Raw genomic sequence first — 15,960 nt, 5'->3', positions numbered from 1 at the left:
TGTTGGAGAAGACTCTTAAGAGTCCCTTGGACAGCAAGAAGATCAAACCAGTCCATCCTAAAGGGAATCCACCCTGAATATTCATTGGAAGGACTGATGCTGAAGCTGAGCTCCAATACTTTGGCCACCTGATACAAAGAGCTAACTCATTGGAAAAGACCCTGATGCTGGAAAAGACTGAGGGCAGGAGCGAAATTGGGGTGACAGAGGATGAGATGGTTGGATGGCATCACCGACTCGATGGACATGAGTTTGAGCAAGCTTCGGGAGTTGGTAAAGGACAAGGAAGCCTGATGTGCTGCAGTTCATGGGGTCACAAAGGGTCACTCTAGCAACTGAAGCACCACCACCACCAAGTAAAAGGAGTAGACACACTAAACAGAAGTTCCTTGTGACTCAGCTATTGTTCTCGCCTTTAGCTGGACAAAACACTGGTCAAAATTCTGAAGGTGCCGATTTTATTTTTATTTCATGGGAAACTCTAGCTTTCACCTTCCTGTAAGTTTCTAAACATACTTTTCATTAAGTGCAAAAATTACCTGCAATTGATTTGACATCTTACCTGTATTTTCTGATTTGATATCTCACCTGTATTTTCCTGAGACCCAGTGAGAATCAGATACAAGTTAAAGCCACATGACTGAACAATTCAGAATACAGAGCTAATATAAACACCTTGAATCAGCCTGTTAAGATTATCAGTACACTTTCAACCATGTAATTAATAAACGAGACAGGGTTGCCAATGCTGACAGCCATCAAGCACTGCATTTCTGAGCTAAGAATGAACCCAGAGTGGTGGTAGGATCAGGTCATTTACTGCCCTGGCAACTTGAAGTGTAGCCTAGGGTCCTTGCATTGTGGAACCAGAGCTGGGTCTGGATCACTGTGCTAAAAGTAATTTAACTTGGCCCCAGATTTTCAGCTTGAACGTAAGCCTTTGAGAAACAAGGCCGGGCATACTGTGCCTCTCTGTGACCCTAGTATCTAACTCCAGACGCTACTTTCTCAGTCTTTTTCTTTACCTTGCATTACTCTTCACACATTTTACTTAATTTCTCACTTCACTGATGGTCCGTTGCTGCTCTGGTCACAACTGTCTTTACATTAATATCTGAAAAGAGCCTTTCCTGGCATTATCCTACCTCCTATATGCCATCTCTCCTTTTAGATCTGAGTGTCAGATCTCCTCAAGGTAGTCAGTCAGTCTACACTGGGTACTACTAGCATCACCTCCAGAAAACTGGCCCAATTTTATTACTTGGTATTTATACTCTTAGCGTATTTTATGATTATTAAACTTTATTGACCACATTGCCAACATCAGTGCCAACATCCACTGGATCATGGAAAAAGGAAGTGAATTCCAGAAAAACATGTATTTCTGCTTTATTGACTATGCCTTTGACTGTGTGGATCACAATAAACTGGAAAGTTCTGAAAGAGATGGGAATACCAGACCACCCTCCCTGCCTCCTGAGAAATCTATACGCACGTCAGGAAGCAGCAGTTAGAACTGGACATGGAACAACAGACTGGTTCCAAATAGGAAAAGGAGCCCGTCAAGGCTGTATATTGTCACCCTGCTTATTTAACTTCTGTGCAGAGTACATCATGAGAAACGCTGGGCTGGAGGAAGCACAAGCTGGAATCAAGATTGCCGGGAGAACTATCAATAACCTCAGATATGCAGATGACACCACCCTTATGGCAGAAAATGAAGAGGAACTGAAAAAAATCCTCTTGATGAAAGTGAAAGAGGAGAGTGAAAATGTTGGCTTAAAGCTCAACATTCAGAAAACGAAAATCATGGCATCTGGTCCCATCACTTCATGGGAAATAGACAGGGAAACAGTGTCAGACTTTATTTTGGGGGGCTCCAAAATCACTGCAGATGGTGACTGCAGCCATGAAATTAAAAGACACACTCCTTGGAAGGAAAGTTATGACCAAAGTAAATAGCATATTCAGAAGCAGAGACATTACTTTGCCAACAAAGGTCCATCTAGTCAAGGCTATGGTTTTTCCAGTGGTCATGTATGGATGTGAGAGTTGGACTATAAAGCTGAGCGCTGAAGAATTGATGCTTTTGGACTGTGGTGTTGGAGAAGACTCTTGAGAGTCCCTTGGACTGCAAGGAGATCCAACCAGTCCATCCTAAAGGAGATCAGTCCTGGGTGTTCTAATGCTGGGAGGGATTGGGGGCAGGAGGAGAAGGGGATGACAGAGGATGAGATGGCTGGATGGCATCACCGACTCGATGGACATGAGTTTGGGTAAACTCCAGAAGTTGGTGATGGACAGGGACGCCTGGCGTGCTGTGATTCATGGGGTCTCAAAGAGCTGGACATGACTGAGTGACTGAACTGAACTGATTAACTAATTAATGAAAAGCAATTTTGAGGCCCTAGTATATTTCAGCTACAGTCTAGATGCTTTGTTTGTAACCCCATTAATCCAGCCCTATAAAGCAGGACCCTTAAGTGGTAGCTTCTGCAGCCATTTACATAGCACGGCCATCACTTACTGCAGCAAGTGCACACCCCTCTAGAATTCCTCTTATTAGGTCCTCTCACTGACAACATTGAGTAAATAATAATTTTTAGTATGATTTCTACTTACATAATTCATTTAGTAATTCAGGGTTTTGACTTGTAAACATACCTGTAGGATTTTTTAGGTCCCTTTGGATTTTTGCAATAAATGTATTCCCATCAGCTTCTGTGTGTGTGTTCCAACAAACATTCCTGTTTATATTTTGGGCTGCATTTGAAATTGTTAATTCTTTTGAGAAAATTCCTTGAATTTACTCTGTAGGTTTATAAAACTCAGCCATTTGTATACTGTAATTGGGAAATAGTATCTGTACAACTGGACACTTAATGTTGGCCTCCTGAGTTTGAGAATGGAGGATTCACCATCTTTTCAGTTATTAGTTCACTTGTTTTTCCTTTGTTTTTAAACTATTATCCAAATGGCAAACAATCCGAAATGTTTTGCACTGAAAATGTGTTTTTATAGGTGTCTTGATTGTTTAGTATGTTTTATTTACCTTTAAGACCAAATTCTTCCATGGACAAGAAAATATCAATAAACACCCATAGAGATGCAATCCTTAAACTTGGGACATATGGAAAAACTGAATTTAAGGAATTTATCAATAGGATAACAGCAGTTTTGGATTAACGTGTTTTGTGTAGTATGCTTAGTATTAGAGTATTCAAGAATCTTGGAATATTTATTAAGCAAAGAATTTACTGATTTCCTGTGCTCATTTGTATACTGAGAAGGTTTCCTCACATCACAAATTTATATTTTAGAAGTATCCCCTAAATATGTTTCCTTATGTATTAAACAACCATATATTAGTTCTTCAGTATTATAAAATTCAAGTGAATTTTTATCAAAATAATATGAAATTTTTCAGAAGCCAAGTGCTTGGAAGTGATGGCAGTTCACTTTGGGACATAGAACCAAGTCCAGGAAATTCTTCCAGTGACCTGGATCGTTAGTCTGTGAGAGCAGCCAGAAAGATACTGAGGACTCAGAGCTAGTCAAGGGAAGCTTCCTGAAGGTGCAGCAGGCAGTTTGTAGAGGATTCTTGGATATATTATTATATTCTATTATAACAAATTAATACTGTATAAGAATCTTAGATAACTTTTTTTGTTGTTAGCATTGTTATCTTTATAAAAGATATATATAACATTGGGGTTTGGGAATATAAGTAAACATCCCCCTTATCTTTCTTTCCCAAGTTTGGAATCGTCAAGGAGACACAGTCTCAATGGCTGATTAAAAATGTGGAATGATAAGGAGTTTCCTGGCGGCCTAGTGATTAGGCTTCCTGGTTTTCACTGCCCTGGCCCAGGTTCAGTCCCTGGCCCAGGAACTGAGATCCTGCAAGCCATGACTTTCCACCCCACCCCCAAATGTGGGATGACATAGGCTAGGTAACTACTAGTACTTTGCCCCTAAATTGAACAAATAACCTCACACAGACCAGAACTCCAGCATGCTCAGTTTTCCCCACCTACCACTCCCTCATCCCTTAGACAGCTTTTTTCTCGTCCCAGAGAGGAGTAGATGAAGGGAGAAGAAGAAGAGACCCTATCCCATTACTTCATCCTCCAGGGGTCATAATTTTCCCTCCCTTTATGGGAAATAGAATCAATGGGAGAGTCTTCATAGCAGAATTAAACTAAATTTTCCTCCTTTTTTAGTGCACTAAAGAACAGAACTTAACTTTTGCTGCTTTTTAAATTCATTTTGCCATAGTTGTCTAATAATTTTGGAAGTATTAAAAATTATTTCAAATAGCTTTTAGTGTTTTATTGTAGTAATAAGCAAATTGGGCATTGGGTAGCAATGCTTATAAAAACTTCTTAATTGGTATTTTGTTTTTATATAGTTTAGGAAAAGATTCATAAATCAAGTAAAGTCTCATGTGAAAAATGAAAAAAATGTTTTCAGATTTTAGATAATAACTATAGAAAAGAAATTATGTATGGTTTGTTTTCCTGTTTTTATCTTACTAACATTGTTTTCTTCTACTCCTATCCCCAAGGTAAAAAGAGAAATTTATTTGCAAAGGGAGAAAATGAAGGCCAAACAGAAGCAGGCTCTAGCTTCTGCAAAAACTTGGATTCAGAATGATGTTGAACAGACAATGAAGCTAACTTCAGAACACACTTTCTGCCTTGAAAACTGAAAAAAGCTATTACTTCCTTTTTTCACATGACCACAACTCCTTTGATGGAAATGTACAGCAGAAACTCTTGAGAGAGAGGCTAAAAGCAACTCTTTTCCACCCTCCCCCCAGACTTTTCTTATGAAAAGTCAATAATTAAGCAAATTGCTTAACACTTGGTTCCAGTTCCTGCATATCTGGAGTTTAACGGCATAATACACCATTAATTTCCATGCTGCAGTCTTTATTTTAAAGAAAGTAACAGGATGTCCTTACACTGACAATGAAAATTCATCAATTTTAGAGCCAGGAATTTCCCGTGTTACACAAGAAAAAAAAAATAGAAGTCTACTGAATTAATTTTTTAGAAGAAGAGAAATCAGATTAAATAAATGTCTTTTTTTTTTCCTTTTGGAAACTTTTATGTATAATTCTTTCTGCCTGCCTACTTTTCTGCAAAATGAGATGTACAGATTTCAGTTCCCTGCTATGAAAAGTGATGTGGTGGCAATTTTATAAATGTTGCTTTCTGATTTTTATCAGAGTGAGAAAATAATTAAAATTATTATTGATTTCATATCACTTCATATTTTGATTTCCCCTCCATTTTAGTTTAATATAATTTGCAATAAATGTACATATTGTTGTCTGTTTCATAAAGCATATCACTTTAAAGTGGTTTTTACTCCTGTGATTATGTTGGAATATTTGAAATTTTAAAGGAGTAAAAACTGTCCAGCATTTGGTTTTATAATGTTTGTCACCAGATTTTTATTATTGATGTAAAAAAAAGTCAATTCTTTTTAAATAGTTGGACTTTGGCAGCTTTGTAAGGAAAGTGGGAGGTGCTTAGGATTGCTATCAATTTCAGCATTGTGCTGTTGGGAATAAGTGTTTTGCTTTTGTCTGCCAGTCTGGGCTCCGTTTTTATGTTTATTTTTGAAGACAACTATTGCATCAATATATTGTTTCTTGGCATTGTTCAGCATAGGTAATGTGTGCACTTTTCGTGTACACATATTCATATTTAAGTTTTTTGCATAAAATAAATGCTTCTAGATGTCATATGGTAGTCTTTTTTAATCTTTTTATCACATTATGTTTTCCTGTGCAGTTTTTATGTGAAAGGGCTAAAGTTATAAAGAAACAACATGATTACAGTCAACTCTCCATTATCTATACAAAACAGTGACTATGCCTCAGGTTTTGGATTTTGCATAAAATCACGTAATTAATCATAAAATTAAAGTAACAAAGCATACCGTAAGAGCTAATTCAGGAGGAACTCGAGATTGGTCCTTTCTCACCTGCCCCCACTCTCCACTTAAGCCCTTTCCCCAAAGCCCCATCTGAATGTGCTCAGTGTCCTTGCGCACACCTGGCGTGGGTTTGAGGACATAAATGTTTGTGTGATAACTTGGTCTTGACAGGCTGTAAGTCTACGTGAGATGTAAAGAGTGAACATGACCTGTGTCCAAAAAGGATGATAATGTTAAATGTAAAATTTGTTGGTAGTAAATGTCACTTAATGTTCTCATAGGTAATCAAGAGTTGGCTGTATACTGACTGACTGAAAGATGGATAATTCTCTTAAATATGCATATACACACATTTAGGTATTGGATGATGGCTAGGGAACAATGGATACCAGATATTACCTTTTAAAAGGGCAGAAAAAGTTCTACTCTTCCTTATTGCCTCTTCATAATCCTTTAGAAAGATAAGATATTGCCTCCAACATGCTGAAAAAGAATATCTATGCATAAGCATCAGAGAAGTCCCTCAAGCCATCAGTGGGCATGTTCTGTTTAGATGTTGAAGTTCTCTTAGCATCAGACAGCTTGATTCTTAAGGCCACCAATTTGCCACCAATAAAAAGCACACTGGTAGAGGCCGCCTCTCTCTCGTCTCCTTTTAACTGATCATTCAGCATCATAGCTGACTAGATTACCTAGCGTGAAGTCATAGCTAACGTAGTGTAGCAGCCATTCCCATCAGTTATGGCTGCTTAGATTTTTGCAAGAGAGAAGTTAGCTAAAAGGATCTGGTCCATATACAAAATGTAAATGGCCCACCTTGGATTTTTTTTAATACGAAGCAAGTGTCTGGCACTAAGGGATGGGAGAGTAGGACTGAGCTGATGGGGAGGGACTTAAGGGAAATTTGTCATTTTTCCTTTGAAAAAGGAAAAAGTAAAATCTCTTAGGAATTTGGTATTCACATCTCAGAGAAATACAACACAAAGTGCAGACTTATATTTGAGAATTAATGTTAACCCTTTGTGTCTAGTTTGAAGCTTCTTGTATTTGTCTAAAACTACAAGCCAGAATTTTGTATCTCCTTTGATAAAAAGTGTGTATAATGTAAAGTAGTTTTGCATATTCTTGTGCTGCACATGGGCTGAATTTTTAAAAATTTTTTTAAAAGACTTGAAGAGAACCTTGTAATTTGTGTAAATGACAAGTGTAAAATCCTACCATAAAATGCTAAAAATATGCATTGTTTCAAATAAAACCAAGAAATGCAGCATTATATAGTAGTGTGGAACCCTGAGTATTCATGTACCCTCTTGGTATGTCGCAAGCTGATAAAATGTCTTTGCATATTTTCTGTTTAGATTCTGGACTTCGCACATCCCCATAAGGAAACAAAGGCCACCTTCAGACTTCTGACTACATGGCTTACAGTGACTGAGGGAGAATATAACAGGATGAGTTTTTACGGGCATCTGGGAAACTTTAGAAATTGTCTTTTAAGAACTTAAACGTGGCCTTCCATTGAAACTAACCTGTTGATATACCTTTTTATTGCAAATTCTGAACATGTACATTTACTTCAAAAGCTAATTCACAGAGAAAAAGCAGATTACATACATGTATGTGGAATAAGAGGTGGACAGAATGAGAAGTAAGAGAAGCTATCATGACTGGTTTCTGTACTTGACCCTCAATGGGATTGTTATTCCACACGTTGATACTTTTCATTCATATAAATAACGGTCAGTAGAAACCACTAGTGACCAAGTCTCCAGCAGTCTGACAAGAATCTTTGCAACCTGCCTAAATAATAATGATAGCTTTGCCTACAAGAAGCTAAAAGTTTGCTACAAGCCAGCGACAGTGGAAATGAGTATAATCAGACACTCAATCTGTAAACCAGAGCTCCAATCTTTCATTTCCATTTAAGAGTAATAATATCCTTAACTTATGCTTATTTCAGAGTCCGACAGGAACACAAGTCAGGCAAGCGGTTGATCAGGACTTGAATTTTGGGGGAGTGATCAGGACTTCAATTTGGGGGGTATTTCTCAAATAACATTTTGTGATCAACGCTGATTCCAACTTGACACTTTCCTCCCCTTCATTCTCTAGTTACTCCTTTCTCCAGGAAACACCCCATGCATCCCTCTAAGAAACAACACTGTATCCATTCTTCCAGAAGCTTGAAAAGGGATCACCTGGAAGTCAGTTATACACAGGAGCACCTTAGTGCAAAGTTCAGATCTGTGGAAGCCACAAAAAAAAATGTAAGGGTTGGAGGTAACCATTCCGTGCAGACAGCTCAGTGGTGGGGGCTGGCATTAAAAACACTAAGATGCCTTAGGAGGACTAGCGATATAAAGCTAATAGCACAACACGGGCATATATGGCTGTCCAGGTGGCACATGCCTGGGTGTGAGACCTCATGGGTGCAGTAGAAGCAGAAAATCCTTACCTTTGCTGCTGCTGCTAAGTCGCTTCAGTCGTGTCCGACTCTGTGTGACCCCATAGATGGCAGCCTACCAGGCTCTCCCGTCCCTGGGATTCTCCAGGCAAGAACACTGGAGTGGGTTGCCATTTCCTTCTCCAATGCATGAAAGTGAAAAGTGAAAGGGAAGTCGCTCAGTTGTGTCCGACTCTTAGTGACCCCATGGACTGCAGCCTACCAGGCTCCTCCATCCATGGGATTTTCCAGGCAAGAGTACTGGAGTGGGGTGCCATTGCTTTCTTACCTTTTCTAGAGAAGTGCTATTCTGAGAACTGTTTGAGCATGTAGGTCCCTAAAAATGATTGGGCCGAAACTGACGCAGGAGTCGGCTCTCCAGATTCAGCGTGGCCTGGGAGGAAGTAACCATAGAAGTGGACTAGGGGGCAGATGAGATGGCTGTTTGAACAACATACACATATACCACCTGAGCACTTCCTTGTGCAAAACACTGCTCTGTTCAGACTCTGGAGCAGCTGGTGTGCATGTTCAGTCAGTTGTATCTGACTGTATGTAGGACTATAACCAACCAGGCTCCTCTATCCATGGGATTCTCCAGGCAAGAATACTGGAGTGGGTTGCCATTTCTGACTCCAGGGCATCTTCCCAACCTGTTTGGGAATCCACATCTCTTTCCACATCTCTTTCATCTCCGGCATTGGCAGGCGGATTCTTCACCACTAGCGCCACCTGGGAAGCCTGGAGCACCTGGTCCCAGCCCCCAAACCTTGGTTGCCCGCCATCCTGAGTGCACCCCCATATAAAGCACAAATTCTGTGGCTTCTTTGGACAAACTAGGGTTTTAGTAAGCTCCAAGAAGCAAATTTTGATGGGGACTCAGGCAGCAACCCTTCAAAGACTCAGTTTTATTCTGAACTTTTCCAGAAGAGATCACCTCAATGCCACCTACCCCAAACCCCAAAAATCTCCCGAAACCCTATCCCTCCCAGAAAAGTCTTGGCAGTTTCACCATCTGGCTTTACCTGCCTACAGTGGAGTGTACATTCCAAGAGAAAGGTCAGCCGCAGAGATGAGTAACCTGCCCCTTCGCCACCCACCTCAGGTTAAGAGCTGGAAGGCAGAAGGCTGATACCTTTAAAACTACCTTCTTGTGAACATTTTACAAGGAGGTTCTTTTAATTGCTGTACAACTGACCATTACGAAGCATGTCCTGCCAAGGGAAGCTTAGAATTAGGGGCAGCAGGGCCTGCCTCTTTCCAGAAGTCTATTACATCAATTCCAGCCTCCTGCTAATCCCACTTTTTCATCACAATGGTAACATAAATGGCAATGAAATGTGTCCAAAGGCCTGAGTTTCACTAATGTGTATTTTCTCTCATACTGATAATTCTGGCATTGTGTTTTGAAGATCAGAGCTACCTAAATTTTACAGTTCCTATGGAAGAATGAAGGAAATTACAAGCATTCCATAAAAATTAAGTGGAAAAAAGAAGAAAGCCACAAAGCAATCAGGCAAGAAAAAGAAATAAAAGGTATTCAGATTGGTAGGGAAGAGGCAAAATTGTCATTCAATACAGATGACATAGTATATTTAGAAAACTCCAAAGACTCCACACAAAAACTCCTAGAACTGATCAACAAATTCAGCAAGGTAACAGGATATAAGATTAACATACAAAAATTGGTTACATTTCTTTACACAAGCAATGAAATATCAGAAAGGGAATGTGAACAAATAATCCCTTTTAAAATCACATACAAAAAGTAAAAGGAATAAACCTCATCAAGTAGCTAAAAGACTTCCATGCTGAGAACTACAAACATTAATAAAGGAAACTGAAAAGGATTCAAAGATATGGAAAGATATCCCATGCTCCTGGACTGGAAGAATTAACCTTGTTAAAATGGCCATCCCACTGAAAGCAATCTACAGATCTAATCTGTTTCCTATCAAATTACCCATGACGCTTTTCACAGAACTGGAAAAAAAATAATCCTGAAATTTATATGGAACCATAAAAGCCCATGATTGCCAGAGCAATCCTGAAGAAAAACGACAAAGCAGGAGGCATAAACTTCCTAGACTTTAGACAACACTACAAATCTACTTTAATCAAAACAACATGGTATTCTACAAACACAAAATACAAAATACAAATACAAAAACAGACATATAGAACAACAGAACAGAGCCCAGAAATAAACCCACACACTATGGCCAGTTAATCTTCCACAAAGGAAGCAAGAATATACAACGGGGAGAAGACAGTCTCTTCAGCAAGTGGTGTTGGGAAGGTTGGACAGTTGCATGCAAATCAATGGAGTTAGAATACACCCCTCACATTATACACAAAAATAAGTTCAAAATGGCTTAAAGACTTAAATATAAGATATGACACCATAAAATTTCTACAAGAGAACATAGGCAAAACATGCTATGGTTCTTGGTGGTCCAGTGGTTAAGAATCTGCCTGCCAATGTAGGGAACACAGATTTGATTCTTGGTCCAGAAACTAAGATCCCACATGCCATGGATCAACTAAGCCCATGTGCCACAGCTACTGAGCCCACATGCTGCAACCACTGAAGACCACCCGCCCTAGAGCTTATGTTCTGCAACAAGAGGCCCACACACCAAAACTAGTTTCTACTTGCTGCAACTAGAGAAAGCCCGCATGCAGCAATAAAGGCCTAGCACAGCAAAAATTAGTGAAAAAAATTTCTCTGACATAAATCATACCAGCATTTTTTAGCCCAGCCAAAGCAATAGAAATAAAAGCAAAAATAAATGAATGGGATCGAATCAAACTTACAAGCTTTTGCACAGCAATGGAGACCATGAACAAAATGAAAAGACAACCTATGGACTGGGAGAAAACATTTGCAAATGATGCAGCTGACAAGGGATTAATTTCCAAAATATACAAACAGCTCACACAACTCATTAACACAAAAGAAACAACCCAGCCGAAAAATGGGCTGAAGACCTAAATAGACATTTATCCAAAGGAGACATACATATCCAAAGATACCAATGGGCACATGAAAATATGCCCAACATAGCAAATTATTAGAGAAATGCAAATCAAAACTACAATGAGATATCACTTCACACCAGAATGGCCATCATTACAAAGTCTACGAATTTATTAATGCTGAAGAAAGTGTGAAGAAAAGGGAACTCTGCTATACTGTAGGTAGGAATGTAAATGGGTGCAGCCACTACAGAGAACAGTGTGGTTGTTCCTAAAAAAAACTTATGATCCAGTTAACATATGATCCCACTCCTGGGCATATTTCAGAAGAAAATTTTAATTTGAAAAGATACATGCACCCCCGTGCTCACAGCAACACTCTTTACAGGAGCAGGACATGGAGACAGCCTAAATGCGTGTCAACAGATGGAAGGATGAATAAGACGCGGCAAACACACAGTGGAGCATCTCTGAGCTGTAACGAACAAGACAATGCCACCTGCAGCAACACGGATGGACCCAGAGACTGTACGCCGTGTAAAGTAAGCCATAAAGAGGGAGAGAAATACCATGGGGTATCACTTACATGTGGGATCTAAAATACGACCCAAGTGAACATATCTACAAAACAGACCCACCCACAAATAGAGAGAAAAGACTTGCGGTTGCCAAGGGAGTGGAGTTGGGGAGGGAAGGATAAGGAGTCTGGGATTAGCAGATGCAAATTATTATTACAGATAAACAACAAGGTCCTACTAAATAACACAGGAAATATATTCAACATCCTGTGATAAAACATAATGGAAAAGAGTATGAAAAATAATATATATATAAAACTAAATAACTCTTTGTACAGCAAAATTAATACACTATTGTAAATTAACTATACTTCGATAGCATTTCTAAAAAAGAAAGCCACTGTACAAACCCATGGCCTTCACTACCATATGGCTTTGGGGAGAACAGAGTTGTGAAAGTAGGAAGAAGCAGATTAGAAACATTTCGCACTGTGTTCCCTTTCATTTTAATATCCCTGCTTATAATGAATAGTTTTTATAATGAATATTTTTTAAAACAATAATAGTTGACCAGAGAAGCTCAGAAAGGGCTGGCATTGCAACTAGCTTCTCATCCCCTAGAAAAGCTGAATCATGGCAGCACACATTTATCAGAAGCAAAGACACTTTTGTTCTGTGAATTCAGGCAGGAACCCTTGAAGGCCTGGGTTGAGTATCTCACAGTATCAATCACGTGGCAGGAAACAGGTGAGGATGATAATGTGCCTTAAAATAACTGCAAAGGCCAGCAGGCCTGGGAGGCCTTACCATCTCTCCTGGATACTCAGAAGGGCAAGTGCCTCAAGAGAAGCCCAGCTGGGGAATTCTAAAGACTGTGTACAGGTCCCACGCTGCAGGATGAGAGTCTGACACACAGGCCTTCATTTGTGCTGGAACAGGATGATTAGGTAAAGAAGGCCAGAATATTTTCCTACTTAGGAATTCAAATTAAGAGTTGCTTCCTTGGGCCTCATACAGCTCAGCACCACTGAGATGCTTTTCATTTTCCTTATTCCACAGAGCCCCTTCCTTTCATGGGGCAAGATTCGGTCAGTCACCTTGGAGATTGGCCAGTTAGCACATTTCCCACCCTGACCATCAGATCAGAGTGTACTGGTCCTTGATTGCCTAGTCTGTCCTGGCTCTGTTTTAACTAAAAGAAAGTGAAACAGAGAAGAGGCTGTTTGTTCTGCCCAACCTTTAGTCCTACACCCAAAGCTAATAAAACTACTAACTTATCAAAAGTGTTGCACTTTACATACACTGGCGCATTTAATCATCATGATAATCTCTTAACTACTACATTCATTTCCATTTACACATGTCACCAAAGCTCATTAAAGCGCAAGTCGCTCAGTCATGTCTGACTCTTTGCGACCCCATGGACTATACAATCCATGGAATTCTCCAGGCCAGAATACTGGAGTGGGTACTATCCCTTCTCCAGCAGATCTTGCCGACCCAGGAATCAAACTGGGATCTCCTGCACTGCAGGCGGATTCTTTACCAACTGAGCTATCAGGGAAGCTCAGAGATGTGTTTAAAACCATAAGCCCAAGTCTCAGTAAGAAGGAGGAAGTTTAAATCCACATAGTCTGACTGCACAACTGAGTGCTTCCTCTTTAAACCTTTCCAACCAGCTTTCTGAGAGGCCCACAACCTCTCTAGGACTTGATGGTGAGTGTAATACGAGAGTAGGAAGGCGACAAGGAACACAAGACGGTAGGCAGAAGCTGGGGTGATACCACCTGTGGTTTTTTGTTGCCTCCGTGTTTGCAAACAATAATCTAAGGAAATCAAGGTAAAATGAAACAATCCATCAACTAGTGAATACATGAACAAAATATGACCTATCCATATATAACAAATTTATAAACAAAATATGTATATACAATAGAATACTAGTAAGCAATAAAAGGGCTTCCCTTGTGGCTCAGCTGTAAAGAATTCACCTGCAATGTGGGAGACCAGGGTTCAATCCCTGGGTTGGGAAGATCCCCTGGAGAAGGGAAAGGCTACTCACTCCAGTATTCTGGCCTGGAGAATTCCAGAGAGGGTCACAAAGAGACACGACTGAGTGACTTTCACTTCACTTCAAGAAATTAAAAGGAAGGAAATACTGATCAAGCTACAACATAGAGGACGCTCAGAAACATTCTGCAAAGTGGAAGTGGCCATATGCAGAGAAGTACTTACTGTATGCTTCCACTTATATGAACTATCCAGAGAAGGCAAATCGACAGAGATGGAAAGCAGATTAGTGATTGCCTGGGACTAAGGTTGAGAGCAACAATTAACTGTAAATTGGCTCATGGGATCTTACTGAAGTGATGGAAATGCTCCAAAACTGGATCATAGTGCTAGTAACACAGGTCAGTAAATTGACTGAAAATCACTGAATTAATTAAACATTTAAGGAGGGGTGTTTTATGTAATTTGTACCTTAAAGTTTCAGATAAATGAGATATCTCAAAAAAAGTAAGTCTACCTATACAAAACTACATCTACTTAAGAAAAAAATTATTGAATCTACATTATGTCAAAAGCACCATTGTTAACAATCATTGATTATATAGGCACACCATCTTCCCACCAGTGAGCTCCTTTTCAGAGGGTTACTCGCTGGGGTTAGTCTTGTCCTCCGCTGGGGGGAGGGAGTGGTGGCAGGAAAAAGTTTTCCCATGGGACTGGCCTTACTAACCAGACACAAAGGACCATGTGTAAACCAAAGACCAGCATGTTCACAGTGACTTATCAGTTCCTCCTCTCTGCTTGGGAAGTCTGTGGGAAGCTGAGCTGAATGAGGTCTGGGAAGTGTAGACTCTACAGGAAAAGTCCACTGGGTCATCTCCATATCACCTCCAAAAGCTGCAGTTGCCTGCAGAATCCTGATTACACCTGGCACTGTGAGATTTTGGAAATCTTATAGGACCTTTCACAACTCAAGTTTCTCACCTGTAAAATAATAAGTGCTTCAGAGTCATGAGGGTAAAATATGGGAAACACCTCACAGAATGCCTGGCCATAGTGAGTTCTCACCTGCTCACAGCTATTGCCACCATTCAACAGATTGGCAGCCCACCAGAACATCCTCAGGCAGTGATCAAAGACAGTCAGATACTTCTGCTCTTGCTTGCTGAATCTGTTTTCCAGGCTCTGAGCCAACCACCCCACTTCTGTTCATTAGTCTTTCTTGAGCCATGTAGAAAGTTTCCTCACATTCCCATATAGTTCAACTCCAAAGAAGCCATATCTGTAAGTAAAACTTTGTCATCAGTTTTTGGACAGTCAGTATTCTGAATGCCCTTTTGGGGTTTGGGGAACACCCCCCTCTAACTGACACCCCATGAGACAAAGCCATTTCCCTCTATAGAAGCTATGAACACCAACATAACTTTCCCAGTCTTCCTATGACCTGGATGCTGTCAACCAAACACCTACACCTACTTTGAGATGTGCACTGTGACACCACAGAACAGGGGCCACTCCACCCTGGAAGAGGGGGCAGCAGTGTCCAGCATTCACGCCTAGTGGTGTCAGTGCCACGGGCGGGCTGGGTGCCCAGGCATTGGCAGCTGAGGTTGGACCTTCACAGGACCAGTTCTATATTATTTTTGGCATTGCTTCTGGCTCTAGAACCTCTGAGTTGAATTTTCTGGTCCTTCCAGAGAGTCCTCACTAACAAATTTCTTTTCTTCTTGAATAAGCTAGAGTTGATTTTTCCTAATAAATCTGTACTGGAAGTGGTTGCTGGCAGCAGACCCTCAGGGAAATGGGGGATAATCTGGATATCAGCTCCTGGGCCCAGCAAGGGCAGAAAGCAGTGAAACTCCAGCAGGTATGAAGGGATGGTACCTTATTATGAATACCATAGTGAATAGTTCATCAGATTATCACCTGTTCTGGACAGAACTGAGTCCCCCAAACCCCCACCAACATTCTTACACTGAAGCCCTAACCCACAATATGGCTGTATTTGGAAACAGGGCTTTTAGGAGTTAATTAAATTAGGTCTAATGACCTAATTAGGTT

At 40.2% G+C, this 15,960-nt stretch overlaps 1 protein-coding gene across 3 annotated transcripts in view; it reads left to right on the top strand.

The window, feature by feature from the left end:
* The window catches only part of PDS5A (PDS5 cohesin associated factor A), a 133,809-nt gene extending 126,587 nt beyond the window's left edge, over positions 1–7,222 (top strand). For all 3 annotated transcript variants that reach the window (XM_061421178.1, XM_061421177.1, XM_061421179.1), the window contains one exon: positions 4,568–7,222. In XM_061421178.1, the coding sequence (XP_061277162.1) occupies positions 4,568–4,571 (4 nt within the window). In that variant the 3' untranslated portion in view covers positions 4,572–7,222. The remainder of the gene's footprint in view (positions 1–4,567) is intronic.
* Positions 7,223–15,960: the final 8,738 nt, after the last annotated feature.

Source organism: Bos javanicus, chromosome 6, assembly GCF_032452875.1.
Source record: "Bos javanicus breed banteng chromosome 6, ARS-OSU_banteng_1.0, whole genome shotgun sequence".
Taxonomy (NCBI): Eukaryota; Metazoa; Chordata; class Mammalia; order Artiodactyla; family Bovidae; genus Bos; species Bos javanicus.
This window is presented reverse-complemented; position numbering and strand designations above follow the sequence as displayed.